Genomic DNA, 19,163 nt, shown 5'->3' on the forward strand with positions numbered 1-19,163 from the left:
TGTTTGATCCTGTCTTCTCTAATCCTCCCTTTTTCCATGATCCTCATTTCATCTCCTGATAGAACACATCCTTGGTGACACTCTGCACATGCTCAGTTTTGTGTGTACTGCTAGAGAGTTTTTTTTCTTGGGAAAGTGCATCAGCACAGGGATAATCAGCACTAACCAGACAGAGGGTTAGGGGTTATGCAATCTCATAGGGCAGTGAGAGGAGAATGAAAAGTCCTCCTACAAGCTTTAACCGTTCCTCAGCTGGACACTGAAATCACAAGACTGCTCTAACTGCTGATGAGAAAAGGTATTTAGCAGTTTATATTTACTAAAATAATTGCATTTCCATGTTCTGTGTACTGCGGGAGACCAGATAGAGTGAATGCAGGGTCCTGGGTTTAGAAACACTTTAAGGTACTGCATGTTGGCTAGGACTCCTAACCAAATCATTTCATCAAAAAAAGGAAAATAGATGAGAACTGTACAAAGGGGCTGCACCACCAGAAATTATGTGATTATTTCAACTTGGGGCACTATTACTCCAAACAATAAAAATACATGTTAATTTGTTAGGGTAATGGCATTAAAAAAAAACAATTCCTACAATTTCCTGTTGTGCAAAACCTATATGTATGCCTCTTCTTTTCGTGTTTCTTTATGTCAATATAGAATACTATATTAGTAAAACCCACAATGGTAATACCATATTTACTGCAAAATGCATAACAGCAATCATAGCGCATTTCAGGAAAATCGGAAATATCAGATTGTTTGGAGTCCTTGTGGTGTGTGAGACTCTCTGTAGCTCTTGGTTCATTATAAAGGAAACAATTCAAGCAGAATGAAAATAACTTAGCTTTTTAAACCACCAGCCTGATGGGCATGAGGCTCTTCTGCACCTCTGAGATGTGAAATGAGGGGGTATTGTTTGGATGCCTAAAGCCAGCCATAGGTTGAGATATTTTCTAAATTGCAGCCATGGGTTTGCAGGAAGGCAAATTGCTCAAATTCCCCCATCAATACTCCCTCCTGCTGAGCCATTGTGTTCTCCCAGCAGAGGGAGCCACCCCTGCCAGGGGAACACAGTGATTACTGCTGGCAGCTATAGTAGACGCTAGCAACAATTGCATGTAGAAGTCAACATGCTGGTTGTACCCAAGTTAATTAATCTTGGGTACAATACTTTGGAGTTTTTTTGGGAACATGTTTTATTAAAAAGGAGTAGCTCATGTCTGATCTTCTCTTTAGCTAAATATATACAATTACAGGTATTACCTGCTGGTGAAATCCGGTATTGCAACTCATTGTCAAATAATTTTACTCCTGTGTACTAGCTGGGAGAAGGCGATTCTGATATTATTTACTTTGTGCCTGTAAAAATTGTGACTGTCCAATATTATAAAACAGTATTAATTTACAGGGGAGTTCAGTATCCTCACACATACTGGAGTTTTCTTCTACCTCCATCTCTTAACACCAAAACAAAAGACAAATAAACTGTAAACATATTGATTAGAAAACAAAAAATGTGTATAAACAATTACATATTGAATGTAACCACAGTTCAGCTCAATACATAATGAGTTAGAGGCTAATAAACCTGACTCACCAGGTAATAATGAGTTGGGATTAAAACACGGAATTGTCTTTGATTTTCCCTGTAATAAAGAAGATGAAAACTTGAACAAGGGATTCAAAACAGTCAATCAGGTAACAATCTACAGACCTTGAATCGAAGGACATTTTTTCACAATGTTACTAATTATAGCATCTCTACTATTTATCATTTTGGCTAGCAAGATTACAAGGCCATATTACTAGCTTAATAGCAAGGACAAGAGATATGAAACTAGTTTTAGTTTCATGTTTTGTATTTTATACTAACACATATATGTCCTCAAGCAATAAGTTTTTGGAGGTTTGTATTCCAATCTGTTGATTTCTTTGCATGTCTGTTTGTGCAATAGGTGTCATAACTGGAACAACTATAAAGTCTAAGTTAATGATACTTTTTTATGAAAATGTTGTTTTTGCTCAAAATAACAATGGTATTAATAGAACCTTGCACAAGTGATGATACAACCAACAAACAATCATTGTCATCAAACATAAATGGTAAGTCTTGGTGGAAGAGCCAAGCATATTTAGCCTTCATCTTTTCCTTTGTTAATTTTGTATTAAATATTAATTCTGAAATTATCAAGTGTATGAATGACCACTTTTTTCATTACATGTATGACCAGCTTTAGTCTAATGCCTGTTTCAAGGATACAGCTAGAGGTCTACATGCTCCATAGTTAAACAAATGTCTCCAAAGTCAAGCCCTTTTTGAAAACAGCATAAGGAGGGGTCTTGAGGTGGTACATACTGACCCCCCCCCCCCATATTAAAACACTATAGAGTCTACTTTTGATGCCTGCTTTACAATTTTGCCAGCTATCAAAGATGAGTGCATATCTATTGTGCTTGCCAGCAATCTCTAAGTTATAAGGGCAGCTCTAGATTTTTAAGGTTGTTGACTAGAAATGTTCCCAGTTGTCTATACTGACCTCTGTATTAAATATAAAATACAAATATTCTAAATTGTATATTGTTGATTTTTGGGGGGGTATTTAAAATAACGTGGGCTTACAGTAATATTTACAGATGAACTTAAGCTAGGATGGTTTTGTTTCAATTAGGATAGGGAAGTTTTAGAACCTACGCTACACTATGACTACATAGGAAGGGAAATCCCTCCATTGCAAACACAGACAGCACAATATACAGTATATATAACAGAGGTGTTTGCCTCCCCCAACCTATTTAACAAAAGTTATTTTGTGGGATTTTCCCTAATTTCTTGTATTAGAGACTGCAAAGGAAAATGGGGGGGATCCCAAACAGGGAAACAAATAGCAATAAAAACCCCAACAGCAGGCCAACTATATATATATATATATATATATATATAAATATACAGTGTAGTATTCATAGACATACAGTATTTCATAGACTTTTGGGACTTTTAAATATTAGCAACTGTCAATGCAGGTTATTGCAACCAAAAGCGTACAAGTAATTGTGTTATCAGTACAAAAAGATGGAAGAGCAAAAGCAAATGTTCATCAGTAAATGGGATCCATAATGGTGGACTGTATATAGGTTCCTGCAGGCTCCTTCCATAGATCCAGGCCAATAATTGATAATACATATAAAACAAAAATGGACAGGAGAGCGGAATCCAGTCAAAAAGTTCTATATATTTATTGGTGAAAAGCATTAGCACACTTACATTCCAGCATCTTGTATCCAGCGTACACTTGGCTCAAGGTGTGATGACAGTGAAAGTGAGACCCCAGTGCCAGCCGGCAAGAACCTACTCAGACTATTGACCTGGAGTAGCGTTCCCCACAGCATTGTACTCTTCAGGTTGGACAGCGCATAAGGTGAAGGGATTAGCAACACTTTTTGAGGGAGTTCCTCTTTGTCAAGCCTGCCCCAATTGGTAACCATAGGTTTTATATGCTACAAGGCAGGGCCTGGGGTCAGCGCCGGCCAGCACTGGGGTCTCACTGTCATCACAGCTTGAGCCAAGTGCATGTTTGTTCTGTACTGTTCCACCCTGGATACAAGATGCTGGAATGTGAGTGTACTATTATTTATTTATTTATTATAGGTACTTATATAGCACCGAAAATTCACACAGCCTTTTTTCTGCAGATCACATGCCTGTTGTTAAGGACATACAAACTTGGCATGCAAGATCTATATATTACACTAAAGTTATTAGCTACCTACAAACACATGTGGTACATGAACACCTTTACTACTTTACAATCTTTATCCGTTTCCAATTACTTTATCCAATTTCATGTACTAAAATGACTACCACTTCATGGACATAACTGTTACAATGAGGCTATAAGTGATCTCTATAACAGCCATTCTATACCAAGGTCATTTATGTTTCTGTTATGGAAAACAATAGTGTATTTTTAGCATGTGTTTTATTAGGCAGAGCCTCTGAATTGTTTATTTACACAAGACACTTTCTGGACAAAGACTTACTTTATACTGGATATCCTCAAGAACTTCTGTTATGGCTTTTAGGCCTATGTGTTCTTTTCCTATCTAAAACATAGACAAACAATACAAAGGGGATGATAATAAAAACAGCTGCAACAAGGCATGTACTGAAAACAATCCTAAGAGTGTAAGTCATTTCATATAAGTGCATGCATATAATTACATTTTTTTACATTTTTATTCTGACAATAAAGTAATGCAAATTGAACTTGAGCATTTTATTAGTTTCAGCAAATCACAATTTTAAATATTCTACCCTGTCTCCACAGAAATCGATAATGAAATTTGAATAAAAGAAATGCTAATATTTCATAGGTTAAATTAGCAAGAGAACTGTAGTTTACTTAATGTATGTGATTCAGGGGGATGTCTTGTAGATTATACAGCATCTTTTGGTAGCATTCTCTACAGCATATTTCCAAAGATGCTCTTTTCAGCTTTTGTAAAGCGGACCCACGCATCAATTTGCATCAGTTTTTTTTTTTCAAACTGAATTTTTGGTTTTATTTGCAAGTGTTTTCTTATAGTTGGATGCAAAAAGTAGTTACTATGATAGAAATTATGATGTAATGTTTTTTTATTTTCTGTGTGCCAAAAAAGGATTGAGTTTCAAAAAGATATACCACATAAGTCTAAAATAAATCAAGCTTAAAATAAATCTAAACTTCCAGCCTTTTAGATCACTTGCTTATGAGTAAAGAAAATTGACTGAATCTAAATGAACAAGGTCCCCAGCCAGTTCAATTTGTAATAGATAGAATAGAAATCTTAAAACAGTGAGCTTAACATACTGTATAACAACCTATTCAGTTTAAAATAGAGGGGGGGGGTGTCAACAGGAGCTAGAGAAATGGCAGAACACTGATCTTCCCAGGGAAGAACTGTGCAGGGGGCGTGTCGCATAAGTCTGACAAGTCTGGAGTACAGACAGGCTTAGCTCCCAGCACAGCCAGAAAACTGCCCACTCTGGGATAGATGTGCTTCTATGCCCAGCATGGTCAGTTTGAAATAGGAAAGCAGGGGATCTGGCAAGGATCACCAGGTATTTCACACAAAGGAAGAAATAAAGAGAACTGGATACTTTATAATGCAAGTACATGAAGTACATGTTACAACAGACACATATCTGGAATATGAAATGCTGGGGTAACATATACTTTAACAAATGACATTAAAATGTGTGGGCACTTTTAGAAAAAAATATTTATTAACACTGAACATGTGCTGGTTGTTCTATTGGTACAACATAACACATTTCTAAAAAAAGAAACAAGATATGCTAAAAATATCCACCTGACATCACAAGAGTATCTGCATCACAAAGCATGTGCTATGTGTAAGTAAATTAGCCAGTTGCTATTTTTCATGTTACTTACATGCATTATAAGTAATTATTTATTCCCTCTTAGAGATAACAGTACTTCTGACTACCATTCTTTTTTTTTTTACCATACTTGGGGGAAGCATCTTTGTTCAGACATTATCCAGGATCAGCCTCTACTTCCTTGCCTAGATGCTGACCCACAGATAACACAGTTAATGCAGAGTCATGTAAATTTTGGTGCAAGTGCAGAAATCTTTAGGTTCTTGACTATGTAATTTATATACTGTACATATATAACACAGTCCTTTGCCACTGTTTCTCACCATGTGAACTGTCAGACATTTACAATATGACAACGTCTTCAGTGAGTTTATACAGGAGGAGATGAAAGTGAGGAAATGACACATGCGTGCAGAAGTCTGATGTCAGGGCTTTTTTTCAGCTGGAACTTGGTGGAACTCCGTTCCACCACTTCTGGCTCAGGCCCTCTGCTCCCTGCTAACCACTATCACTTGTAGGCAACTTGTCTCCAATGGCTCCCACAGATCTGATCTTCTGAGTGGTTCCCATTGCAAGTGCCCAGGGTGCAGTGCGGACGTTTGGAAGATGGTGAAGTTTTTAAGGAGGGGGAAGAAGAAAGGGTGGTTGAGGGGGGGTTACATACAGAAGTCAAAGCTGAAGAGAGGTGAAAGTGAGATGTGGATGGGGAATGCAGAGGTAAGCAGCTGTGGAAGAAGGCTGAAAGCTGCACTCTATGTGTAGTGCACCCCTGAATTCTGCACTATGTACTTAGTGCACCCCCAAACTTTGCACATAGCAAACCCCTTAACTCTGAACTCTGTGTGAAGCTTCCCCCTCCCTGAACTTTGCACTTGGTATGTAATGCACTCCTTGTATTTAATGCCCCTTAAGACCCTCCCACTGTTAGTAAAATTTGACCACACCCACTATTTGATGTGGTTTGTGGGCTTTTGTGTGTGAGGGAGAGGAAGGTTTTGGGAGGTTTTGGTTGAGATCCTGCACCTATTTTCTGAGAAAAAAAAACTCTAACTGACGTCATTATCCCAAGATATTGACTTGACTGGAACTTAATGCAAACCTTGGTTCCAATGACCCAGGGCAAAGTAAGAGATTAACTTTGAAGCTGGCAATAAATGGATCAAAATTTGGCTGGTACAGCAGCTATCAGCCACATTTTGATATACTGTATATGAGGCTGTCCCTGTTCAACAGAAATCAATCTTTAGATCGACTTCTATCGAATGGGAATGTTGGAATACTTTTGTCACTCAGCAGCTGCAGCCACTAATCAGTGTATTTTCACAGCAGACAACAATTCTTTCATCCACTTCACTTGTATGGATGGAGGAATCTGCACTGGCTGATCAAAAATAAAAAAGATCCCCCTATGGCTAGCCTAACTCTGCCCTCCCAGTCGGATCATTAGGGTTGGTGTCACCTGGTGCAGTAAAACAAGGTGTCCTCCCCACGCCGCCCCGTGTAAATGATGTGGTTGGTGCCGATCTATGCACTGTCAAAGATTGGGGGTGACTCCATCGTGGCCGGATACCACTTCCTACTTGATGGGGTCACCCAGGGCAGCTTTTAGAAATCACAGGGCCCCTGTACAGCCTACCTAACAGCCCCCCCCTTCCTAACATTTTTTAGAAAAGTACTTTTCTACATTTACATTTTTCTTTTACTATTTTAAAAATTGTTTTTCACAATTTATTTTTTACATTTTTTTAAATGTACCCCCCTGCACACCAATTCTCTACTGTACTCCCCTGCACACCAGTTCCCCACTGTGCCTCCACCTCATTCCCCACTGTGACCCCCCCCCCGCTCCCCCCGATGCCCAAACCATCCCTGAACACCAGTTCCCCATTGTGACTCCCCACCTCCACTCCCCCACACCTTCCCTACACACCAGTCCCCCGCTGTACCCACCCTGCACACCAGTTCCCCACTGCGACCCCCCCCCCCACACCATCCCTACATATCAATTCCCTACTGTACCCCCCCCTTCCTTCTGAAGAAGAGCAGCGCTGCCTCCTTTCCCCTTACTACAGATCCTCAATGGTCTGGTAGGAGGTGGAGGGAGGTGATATCACAGCAAGCCAGGACATCAAGGACACCCACCCTGCATTTCCCTATAACATGTTGCATGTCCAGCTGCTGAATTCTCTTTGTTTCAGCTCTCTCCCCTCCTGCTCAAGCTGCACTGCAGTGAGAGACCCAGACAGAACTCCAGATACAGGGAGGAGAGAGGGCAAAACACTTGAGGGAGAGGAAGGGGCAACAGAGGAATGTGAATGGAGCCCTGCCCAATGAGAGAGGAAACGGGGAACCTCATGTGCACAGCACAGGGAGGGGGACTGGTGTGGCAGGATTTAAGGCCAATTATAGAGTGATGCCCTGTCTCTTTGTCTCAGAGACACAGGGCATCTCTCTGTAATTGGCCTCCTATCCCACTCCCTATCGGCGGCACTGGTGTTTCAACTCTGGCCAGTGTCACCTGGGTGTGGTCCGCATCCCCCACGCCCCCATAGCAATGCCACTGTGCCCTCCCCAGCAGCATATACATTCTCTTCACTCCCCAACCACTCTGTTCAACCACAGAAAGTGAAAGAATGTCCCATATACAGTGCTGTGAAAAAGTATTTGCCCCCTTCCTGATTTTTTTTTTTTTGCAAATTTGTCACATATGTTAATATTACACAAAGATAACCTGAATAAATACAACATGCAGTTTAAATGATGATTTAATTTGTTAAGGGAAGAAAGTTGTCCAAACGTGCCCTGCCTTATGTAAAAAAGTAATTTCCCACCCATGAATAATGAATGAACTGTGATTAACCACATTTTTTGGAAAGCTGAGTTAACCTGCACTTGCCACACCCAATACTGATTACTGCCACACCTGTTGAATCAAGAAATCGCTTAAATAGAAGCTGTGCGGCAAAGTGAAGCACGCTAAAGGATCTCGAAAAGCAACACATCATGCCGCGAACTAAAAAAACAGATGAGAAACAAAGTAATTGACATTTATCTGTCTGGAAAGGGACTCCAGCAAACCATCGTGAGAGCCATTATCCACAAATGGAGAAAACTTGGAACAGTGGTGAACCTTCCCAGGACTGGCCAGCCTACCAAAATTACTACAAGAGCACAACAACGACTCATCTAGGTGGTCATAAAAGAACCCAAAACAACATCTAAAAAACAGCAGGCCTTACTTGCCTCAGTTAGAGTCAGTGTTCATGATTCAACAATAAGAAAGAGACTGGGCAAAAATGACATCCATGGGAAAGTTCCAAGGCAAAAGCCAATGCTGACCAAAAAGAACACAAAGGCTTGTCTCGCATTTGCCAAAAACATCTTGATTATCCCCAAAACTTTTGGACAGGTATTCTGTGGATCGATGAGACAGAAGTTGAACTTTTAGGAAGTTGTACGTCCCATTACATCTGGCATAAAACTAAACAAGCTTTTCATAAAAATAACTTCATACCAACAATCAAACATGGTGGTGGTAGTGTAATGGTCTGCTTCAGCTTCAGGATGACTTACAATAACTGATGGAACTATAAATTATGTGCGCTACCAAAAAATCCCGAAGAAGAATGTCTGGCCATCAGTTTGTGATCTTAAGCTCAAGCACACTTGGGTTATGCAGCAGGACAATGATCTGAAACATACCAGCAAGTCCACCTCTGAATGGCTAAAAAAACAAATTAAGGTTTCGGAGTGGCCTAGTCAATGTCCAGACTTAAATCTGATTGAGATGCTGGGGCAATGCTTATTTCACATAGGGCCAGGCAGGTTTCGACAGCTTTTTTCCCTATAAAAATTAAATCATCATTTAAAAACTGCATTTTGTACTTATTCAGGTTATCTTTGTGCAGTAGTAAAATTTGATTATTTGAATCATTTAAGTGTGACAAATATGCAAAAAAAAAATCAGGAAGGTGACAGATACTTTTTCACATCACTGTAGGCTATGGGTTGCTATAGCTTACACAGGGCTATGAACTCCTCTCAGAGAGCACTGATTGGAGTGTTTTTATTGCAGAGCTGAAAATTACTAAAGGCTGATCACTTTGCAAGAGAATTGGCACTTTACAGGTATATTTTCCCTTAACTTAATGTAGGTGGTGATAATTCACTTGGAAACAAATACCCAATCACAGGCAAGGAAATTTAAAAAATTGCTTGCACTTGATTGGATGATGGAAGTCAGTGAGCCTTGCTTCATTTACTAAGCAATTCCCTTGAAAAGTGAAAATTCCCTTCTAAAAGCAGATACCCTATTATCTTTTAGTAAATCAACCCCAGTACATCTGCCCTGTATTCAAGAAAAAACCTTTCTTCCTTTTCTTGTACATACAGATGTACATAGAATTAAAGGTTTCTACCAGCCAATTTCAAAATGAAAGAAGCACTTTGCTCCCAAATAAATATATATATATATATATATATTTTTTTTTTTTGGTTGTAGGGGCAGGGTTTGATTATTATTTAAGCCTTGCCTTCGTCCTCTGGTAGAGTTTCTTTAGAATTAAATGGTGAACAAACAGGACAGTGTCAAGATTCTCATTTTATCATCATGAGACCAACCTCTCTACCTATCATTGCTGTTCCAGGGTGGGATGGCGGTGTCACAACCAGATTTCACATGACAGGAAGGACTGGGGGATAGATCCTGATCTCACGCCACCAAAAACAGATATATCCATTATGATAGAAGTATTAGTGAGGCCAGTGCAGTTTATGCTTCCGTGCTGGTGAACAATTCGCTCTTAGACACACAAGACAAAAGCAGTAATTTGCTCTTCTGGCTATGGCAGTAAATATTAGGGCATTTGAAAACATGAATTGCTTTTATAGTAACCTGGCACACGTACCTGAACTGTCTGTGCTGTATATTGTATTATAATTATTATAATTATTTCCATAATTATGTACTAAATAATAATGTAATAAAATACTCACTTGCACAAACAGGGATATAATAGCAATGCCGTGTACTTGCCCCAGGGCCTCCTCAATACTCCTAAATAAAGTGGAGTTCCAATGAATAAGGTGAAGCTAAAAATATAAAACAAATAGTAAAAAGAAGAGAAATGAAAACAAAATAGCAATTCATCATTTTGCACCAAGTTTTACAGATCTCTGTGTAACAAACAATATCTACACAGGAGAAGAGAAAGAAGATAGGTACCATCCTTATTTTTTTTACTTTAAAATGACGACAAGATAAACACCCTAAAAAAGCTTTCCCTGTAAAGAAGAAAATGAATACTTCTCAATACTACACAATGCTGAACCATGCTGCCACTGTGACTGTAAAGGTAAAAAAATAAATAAAAATAATAATCTAGCTATATACAGTGCAGGAGCTGAGAGATGTCTGCACACCCTTGCATGGTCAGGAATAATGGGGTTAATGTTTAGGCTGGCTTCACACCAATTCACTCCAGTGTGTTGCATCATGTCACACAATACCATGCTTTTTGTTAGGCATACCAAAATAGCTGGTAGGACATTACCAAACATTAAGATATAGTGCAGTGCAGGTGCATTCAAATTAAAATGGCACTACAATGCACCAACCTGCATACCCTGTGTTTCCAAACATTGTAGTAATGCACAAGTTACCACAATCCAATGGTGTGAAAGGGACATTAGCATTAGGTTTTACAGTAAAAAGCAAAGGAGAGAGGGTAAATGTTAAGCTCTCATTTTAAACTTAGATTCCATTGTAAGGTTAGGTTGTGGTTTGAGTGTTAGATTCAAGTTAAGTGTTATTGATTAAAGATTAGGGTTTAACTGTTAAAGGTTAGGTTACTGTATGTCTTGGTGGTAGGGAAGGATGGGGGTTAAGTATTAAGGTTTTACTTTAGGATTTGGATTTAGTGTTTTGGCCAGGTGAAGGTGAAGGTGAAGGGCAAGGGCAAACACAATCACTAAGTGGTACGGTGGCCCCCTAACCTAGACCTTTGCCTGCTGGAAGTGCTGTTCTCTGGCATTTACTGGCTGAAAAAAATCCTGCTCACCACCCTTTACCAGTATCTGGAAGATATTGCAAAAACAGCTCAGTGCCAGAGCAATGCAACTCCTGTTGCAATTAAAGCATATTGTGCTTACTTGTGCACTACAATAACAGCACTGAACCGACAGTTATGCTTTTAGGCATTGTTTAAGGCTTTAGGCAGGAGAAGGTTAAATGTTAAAGGGTGTTTTTGTATTTAAGCTGCCATAACTTACAGCACTTAGTTGTCAAAGCCAAAAACCATTGTACCAGTGTCTCCATGACTATGTCAGAAAATATGTGCAGAAGTTTTGAATTTTCTTTCCTATATGTTGCCACCTTTTTCCCTACAGCTATTTAGGTCTTAAAGCAGCCTTTTAGTAAAAATAGGACCCCAGTACACTACCTACCCCACCCTTTTAAGGTAGCAAATGTCATAAAATACTTACTTTATCTTCAGAAATTGTTGCTCTAGAAAAGCCAATCATGTGACTAAATATACTGATTACATGATACCTGTTAAAGAGGATCAGAGTTCAGGCAGAGCTGCTAAATGGCATATCCCTCATCAGGGAGCACAGTACCGATGTACCTATCAGTATTTTATCACTTGACCAGAAAAGTGGTACATGCAACCAAATATATTTTAGATTTTCTGCTACCTTGCATGACTTTTGGGCAATGTAGAGGCAGGCACATCCCTTGACACAGTAACAGCGTTTAAGGCTGTGCTATTAACCAACAAATATAGGGCAAGGTTGCTCTGTAAGGGGGATGCAATATGGCTGTCTTTCCATGGCAAAAATGCAATGTAATAGTGTTATTTGTGAAATGTTTAACCATTTCAATACCGGGCAATTTTACACCTTCCTGCCCAGGCCCTTTTTCAGGTTTCTCACACTTTGAATGACAATTGCGCGGTCATACAACATTGTACCCAAACTAAAATTTTATCATTTTCTTCACACAAGTAGAGCTTTCTTTTGGTGGTATTTAATCACCGCTGGGGTTTTTATTTTTTGCTAAATTAACAAAAAAAGACCAATAATTTTTAAAAGTTTACAAATAAATAATTGTTCTTCATAAATTTAGGCCAAGATGTATTCTGCTACATGTCTTTGGTGAAAATAACCCAAATTAGGATGTATTTTTTAGTTTGTAGGAAAGTTATAGAGTTCACAAACTATGGTATAGATCTGAAAATTGATCAATCCTGAAGTACTGACAGCCAATCTAATTTCTTGAGGTCCAAGAATGTCAGAATAGTACAGATATCCCCCAAATGACCCCTTTTTGCAAAGTAGACAGTCCGACGTATTTCATAAGAGGCATGGTGCATTTTTTGAAGTTGTATTTTTTTTGTCATAGTTTTTCGGAAAATGAAAAAATGAAAAAAATTATTTTCACTATTTTTTTTTTTTACATACTGTCACCAGTGCAGTACAGTGTCATCATATAACTGGCATGGCGGTGAACAGGGACACTGACTGGTGAAAGTATGAAAAAAATATATATATATATTTTTTTTTTTTATTACATTTTTTTTTATTTTTTTAAGATTTATTTTTCATATTTTACTATGACCAAAGTAGTACAATGTTACCATAGTAACATTGTACTACTTTGGGGAAGTGATCGGTATTTTTTTTTTTACACAATTTGCTTATAGCAAAGAATTACTTTGCTATAAGCAAGCATTTACCAGAATGAAATTGAATCATTCAGTTTTTTTTTTTTGTTTTTTTTGTGCTTAGCTGTGATTTGGCCACAGCTAATCACATGACATGTGCATGTGACCTGCTGTGACCATTCACAGCTAGGCACTAGTATACAATGGATGGCATGAATGAAGCCATCCATTGTATACAACTGTCATGTGACCTGCTGTGATTGGTCACAGCAGGTCACATGGTACCGGCAACGGGGGCCGGTACTCAGATCTGTCATCGGCCGTGTCCGAGATACACGGCTGGTGACAGATTGCGCCGCTGCGTGGCTCTGCAAGCGCGCAAACTGTGCATGTGTGGGAGCACGCCAAATGGCGTGCACCCGGAAAGGTGAAGCATTTTTGCTGCCACCAAACGGCTATAGGCCGGGCGGCTAATAGTTAATCTCCTTATTTTCAGTTGATTACCGTATTAAAGGCCTTTGTCAACAGGCTTTAGGTTGTGTCTATGGCATCAGTTTTTGAAACAGTGTCTGATGCATCTGAGATCCTTAACAATTCATTGACCAACAGTTGACCTCCCTATGTTCTCCATTTGATCTGGCTCATTCAGGTTTTGCATTCCTATAGACTTATAGGGAATGCAAAACCTGTAAATAAAAGCCAGAGGACACAAGCCCTAAAATTGCTGTGTCCTTATTAAAGTTCTTCCACTTTAAGACAGGCTAACCTACATTTACATTATCATTTTAAAGTGGTATACTGGGATAATGCCGCAGCTATAGGCATCATTCCAGTATTGCTTTTTTTTTAGCTGTGATACTGTTTCTTGCAAAAGCAGTCCTGGAGGCTAATTAGCCATTGGATTGCATTTACAGGTGGTGGTAGGGGGTTCTCCCCTTCCTTTGCCCTCCTGTACCTCTGAAGGCTCTCCCATACCATCAGGGAGCTCAGAACCGAAGCCAGCAGTTATGACGGCTTACCATAAAGGTGGCCAGGGCCTGGATCTTCCACTGTCATCTCTATGATATTATAAACCGGGAGCAACAAGTATCTTATCACTTTTTGTTTTGGGTCTTTGTTTACAAGCCAGTTTTAGCTTGTGAAAGCATTGGATTAAACTGATCCAAATTTGATTTGATGCTTTCAAGAGCAGAGACGTCATAGACCCCAGATGTCTCAGTAATGAGGACCTATCACTGCTTATTGCTATGCCAAGGGATGCTTACATTCCTCGTAATATTAATAAAAGTGCTAAGAAAAAATGAAACAGACAGTGTAAATATTTTTTTAAAGTGCCCCATTCCCACCATGCTCATGAGCAAAGGCCAACGCACGAGTTGGTTGCGCACGCATATGTGAATGGTGATCGCACCACACATGTGAGGTATAACCATGAATGTCAGAGCAAGTGCAATAATTCTAGCACCAGACCTCCTGTGTATCTCTAAACTGTTAACCTGTAAAATGCTAATATCCCAGAGAGGAGTTTTATGTGTATTTTCTTTGTCTGATTATGACTCTGGAGTTGAAAGGCTTCAATGCCTGACAACTGCTCCATTATCAACTACCTGACCTAATGTTGACATCGCACATGAGTAAATACCATATGGACAGTGCATGAATAGTGCAAAAATAAATATGTATACTGTATATGTCAATAAAAGAAAACCAATATTATTAATTAAAAACAATATTAATTATTCAGTCCCAATGAGTGAAAATAGGGTGCCAGATGCCAAAAATCTTGATTGTGAACTCCTTGTACAATACAACAGGTGCTCCGCTGTGCTCAGAATAGTGCCCCACATGGACTGACACTCACCATCATCCTGTGAGCACCTATCTCTAGGATGATTGTTTGTGCTTTTGGGACTATCCCAGTAAAACATTGTTGCTAATGGTAACCGCTTGTTTCTCCAAAAATGCTGTATCAATATCAACTCTCTCCTCCACAGGCAAAATAGGCAAATAGTCAGCATGTATAAAAAAACAAAAATAGACATCCCATAGTGTAAAACCACTTTTACTTTAATTATGGGGACATAACTGTAAGTATAACACTCACAAAAGTAGTGCCTATAAACTGGCACCTGGTGTATTCAGACCAAGGGAGTGTCGATGGGGGCTAAGTACGCCCCCAGTGTGGCCAACATCTTCCTCAACAAATGGGAGGAAGAGGACATTTATGGCCTGATCTATCTATCTATCTATCTATCTATCTATCTATCTATCTATCTAAGATATATTGATGACATCTTGGTGGTGTGGCATGGTACTAGAGACACTTTAGATAAGTTTATTTGACACATCAACTTCAACAAGTATGGAATTAAGTTTACTGTGAACATTCAACAAGATAGTATTTATTTTTTGGATCTTACCTTATTTAAATATAACAACATTCTGGGGACGAAAACATTTTTTAAGAGCACTGATGGATACATACCTGTTAAGAGCTGTCACCACCCAAGATGGAAGAAGGCCATACTCAAAGGGCAGTTTATGAGGATAAGGAGGAACTGTTTGTTGAAAGAAGATTATGATGGACAAACAGATATCCTCATAGACAGATTTAAGGAAAAGGGATATAACCCAGAGGAACTCAGTAAGGTGAGAGAGGAAGTAGGCCTTCTAAATAGGCAACATATATTGCAAGGGACAGAAAAAACACCAAATAAGATGGGAGAGATACCTTATATCACAGGATTTAATAAACAGTACAAAGAAGTAAAAAGGTGCTTTAAAAGACACTGGCCTATTCTGTGTAAGGACCCTACACTTAAAACTATACTCCCAAGAAAAACGGCATTTATATATAGGCGAGCTCCAGGTCTCAGAACCAAACTGGTTCATAACATCCCAAATCCTCCGAAAAGGCTCTCCTTCTTTCAGGAGGGGGGTTTTTACAGATGTGGAAAATGTGGTCCATGTAGACACATAAAAAAACTACCAAAGAAATTACCACGTTCATGTCCCATCAGACTTATAAACAATACACCATCAAACCATTTATCACTTGCCAAACTAGATTTGTTACCTACATGTTACAATGTACTTGTGGGTACCAATATATAGGGAGAACCACCCGCAAACTTACAAAAGAATAAGTGAACACATTACTAACATCAGAAAAGGGTATCCCAAACATAGCTTCTCTAATCATTTCAAGATGGTGAATAATAAAGATCCATCATATCTTTCCTTTTTTGCCATAGACAAGATAGATAAACATTGGAGGGGATCCCACATGACTAGAGAAATTTCTAAGAAAGAAACAAAGTGGGTTTTTGAGCTCCAGACTTTAATGCCAGAACGGTTAAATGTGGAGATAGATCTAAACTGTTTTTTGACCAATTTTTAAAGTTAGGGTGGGACTTAAGCTCCAATATAGGTAATTTTTGTCATTGCCATTTTATACACATATTAGTGTTATTTTTTCTGTTTATTTGTTCATTAGTTGGTCCTTTTTTTTAATTTGCCTTTTGAAGACATTTTATTTATTTATTATTTTTTTACATTATTTTTTTTTTATATATTTAAATCTTTGTGTGTACCTTCCCCTTTAAGAGGATTGTTCCTTGCTACACCAGGGTATATTTATTTATTCATATAAATAGCCATATTTATTGGTTAGGCAACTGGAAGGTAAAAATACCATCTCCAAAATAACGGATTTTGCACTTCCTGAAGACGATCTATGATCAAAATGCGTCGAGGTTTGATGCCGCAAATTCTGCCGACATCACATCTCCCCTGTGGAATGCATGCCACTCAGAGGAGCAACCACTACTGCGGCATTTTCATTGCAATAGCAACAAGGCTGAGTACACCAGGTGCCGGGCTACAGGCACTTCTTTTGTGAGTGTATTTTTGTGGTCATTTCCTCACAATAAAGGTATTAAGCAGTTTTACACTATGGGATGTCCCCTTCTGTTTCTTTATGTATGGTGATATATTGCATACCCTGCTTGTGGAGGTGAGGAGAAAGTTGGCTTCCTGGAACTTATCTATTACCAGTCACAGTTTACTCCAAGGAGAGGTGGTCAGAAATTGCAACAATCAGTTTACTGGGATAGTCCCAAAAGCATGAATGACCATTCTAGAGATAGGTGGTCATTGGAGGATGGTGAGTGTCAGTCCATGTGGGGCACTATTTTGAGCACAGTGCAGCACCTGTTGTGTTGTGGGAAGAGATTACAATCAAGATATGAAATTAAGAGTTCAACTCCAGCACTTTGCACTTATTTCACTGTTTTGGGACTGAGTTATAATTATATTTTATTGTTTTATGCACATATTATGCACGGCCCATATGGTTACATACCTAAAAGGTTCTGCACTATTATATTATCATTGGACTCAATATTCAGCTTCTTGTCCAATTCTTCTTCATCCAATTATGTTCTCTGTTTAAGTAGCAGATGATAATCATATACAAATTCCAGGTCTTTGTATGGCAAAGACCCAAATACTTATTTTCACATTATGGCCCATACTCTTGACAATATAGAACTCTCAAGCAGCAACATGCTTGAGTATATTTGTTTTACTTTTAGATCAAATACTCTCCAATATTCTCCTCTGTACTTTGGAAGATGTCACCCTGCAGCATTGAAAAGAACAGATGCCATGTTACATTGTCAAAACTCTCCTAAGTCATCTTATATAACGTTAGATTAAAATCTCATTCAGACGAATGACAGCAAAAGCTTTATTTACAAAGAGTTGTCCTTCATCTTTTGCCAGTTAAAAAAAACAAACATTGTCACTTGTGCCAGAATTTCTTTCCACTATTTGTTTTGTAAAGATTGTGAATAAATGTTTTGCTTGTCACAAAAAAATAAATCAGATGCTAAGTGAGGTAATATAATAAGCACATGCTCTCTTCTATATCACACTTGGAGCAGACAATTATACTCTTATCAAACACACAGAGCCATTTAGCTATTTAGTTCAAGAAAAAAAAAAGCCTTATAGCATGAAATTGCAGCCAAATATAATATTATGAAGGCCAAATGTCACCTTACATTAAAAATACCTTAATTTAGAAGCAAAGCAAGGAACACTGAGGTGGTAGGATGTTTGTTTTGTCTATAATATCTACTCTATTTTTATTTGGGCGCCAAATGTAGAAATCTATTCAGCTATTCATGCTAATCTGGGCGTACCATAATCCTGAACTGTAGGAAAATACACATTATCACCGGTGTTAAAAAGGTCTTGCCTATTTCAGTCATTACTCCAAGTGATTAAAGTTGAACTTTAGGAAGAAATAAAAGAAGCGAATTAAAGCAGTTCTGTACTCATTCTGTAGTAGTACCTCATAGGAGCCAATGGAAAGATGCCCAGGGCTATTTTTCTGAGTGGTTGCCCCCACGGCCAGGCACACAGTCACAGTAACTCCTTTGGCTAAATGAACAGTCCATGGAGTATTCTCTTTTTGGTGTTTTTATTTTTTAGTAACTTGGATAAAGTTAGGAAATTATATGGGATACTCCAAAACTATGGAACACTACAAAACTAACTACAAACAGCAGGATACTCTTTCTTCTGTAGAACCACGAGCCAAGTCCTTGCACAAGTAAATTGTGGACTGTGCCTTGTAGCAGTAACTTGATAAATCTAAAGAGAGTCCTTTCACTAAGAATTAAAGAGACTAAGCTCTTCAAGACACCAGACACAAGGTCCACTTTGAACACAGCAGACTCTATAACACCAGAGGGGTGGCAACAGCACACAGTCTCTAAGATTTGTCACACCAGTTTGCACTCACTAATGTCCCTGGATGATAGGTTGCCTCCTTCTAATATCTTCAAGACATTTTCGCCCAGTGTACTAGACTAGATCCTCAGACAAGCCCCTCTGTCAGCTTCAGCAACATTCAGCAGGATTGGCCCCCCCAGCCAGCCCAGCTGGGACCACAATGAACAACAGACAGATGGCAGGCTTGCCCAGGGGGCAATCAGCCCCCCTAGACTGTGATCTCCTCCCCAGGACATAACACTTCTGTTCTAGGCCTCAGATTACTTATACACCTTTCCAGCAACCATCTGTGCAGTCTTCCACAGGGATTGGCT

General features: G+C 38.9%; 1 protein-coding gene across 2 annotated transcripts in view; it reads right to left on the reverse strand.

Annotated features, from left to right (window-relative positions):
• The window catches only part of CA8 (carbonic anhydrase 8 (inactive)), a 112,857-nt gene that overhangs the window by 34,098 nt on the left and 59,596 nt on the right, over positions 1-19,163 (reverse strand). For both annotated transcript variants that reach the window (XM_089685309.1, XM_089685310.1), the window contains 3 exons: positions 10,379-10,474; positions 4,042-4,104; positions 1,601-1,649 (listed from right to left, as the gene is read on the reverse strand). In XM_089685309.1, the coding sequence (XP_089541435.1) occupies positions 1,601-1,649; positions 4,042-4,104; positions 10,379-10,474 (208 nt within the window). The remainder of the gene's footprint in view (positions 1-1,600; positions 1,650-4,041; positions 4,105-10,378; positions 10,475-19,163) is intronic.

This window comes from Staurois parvus, unplaced genomic scaffold (genome assembly GCF_062004578.1).
Source record: "Staurois parvus isolate SC_StPar_1 unplaced genomic scaffold, SC_StPar_1.0 ptg000371l, whole genome shotgun sequence".
Taxonomy (NCBI): domain Eukaryota; kingdom Metazoa; phylum Chordata; class Amphibia; order Anura; family Ranidae; genus Staurois; species Staurois parvus.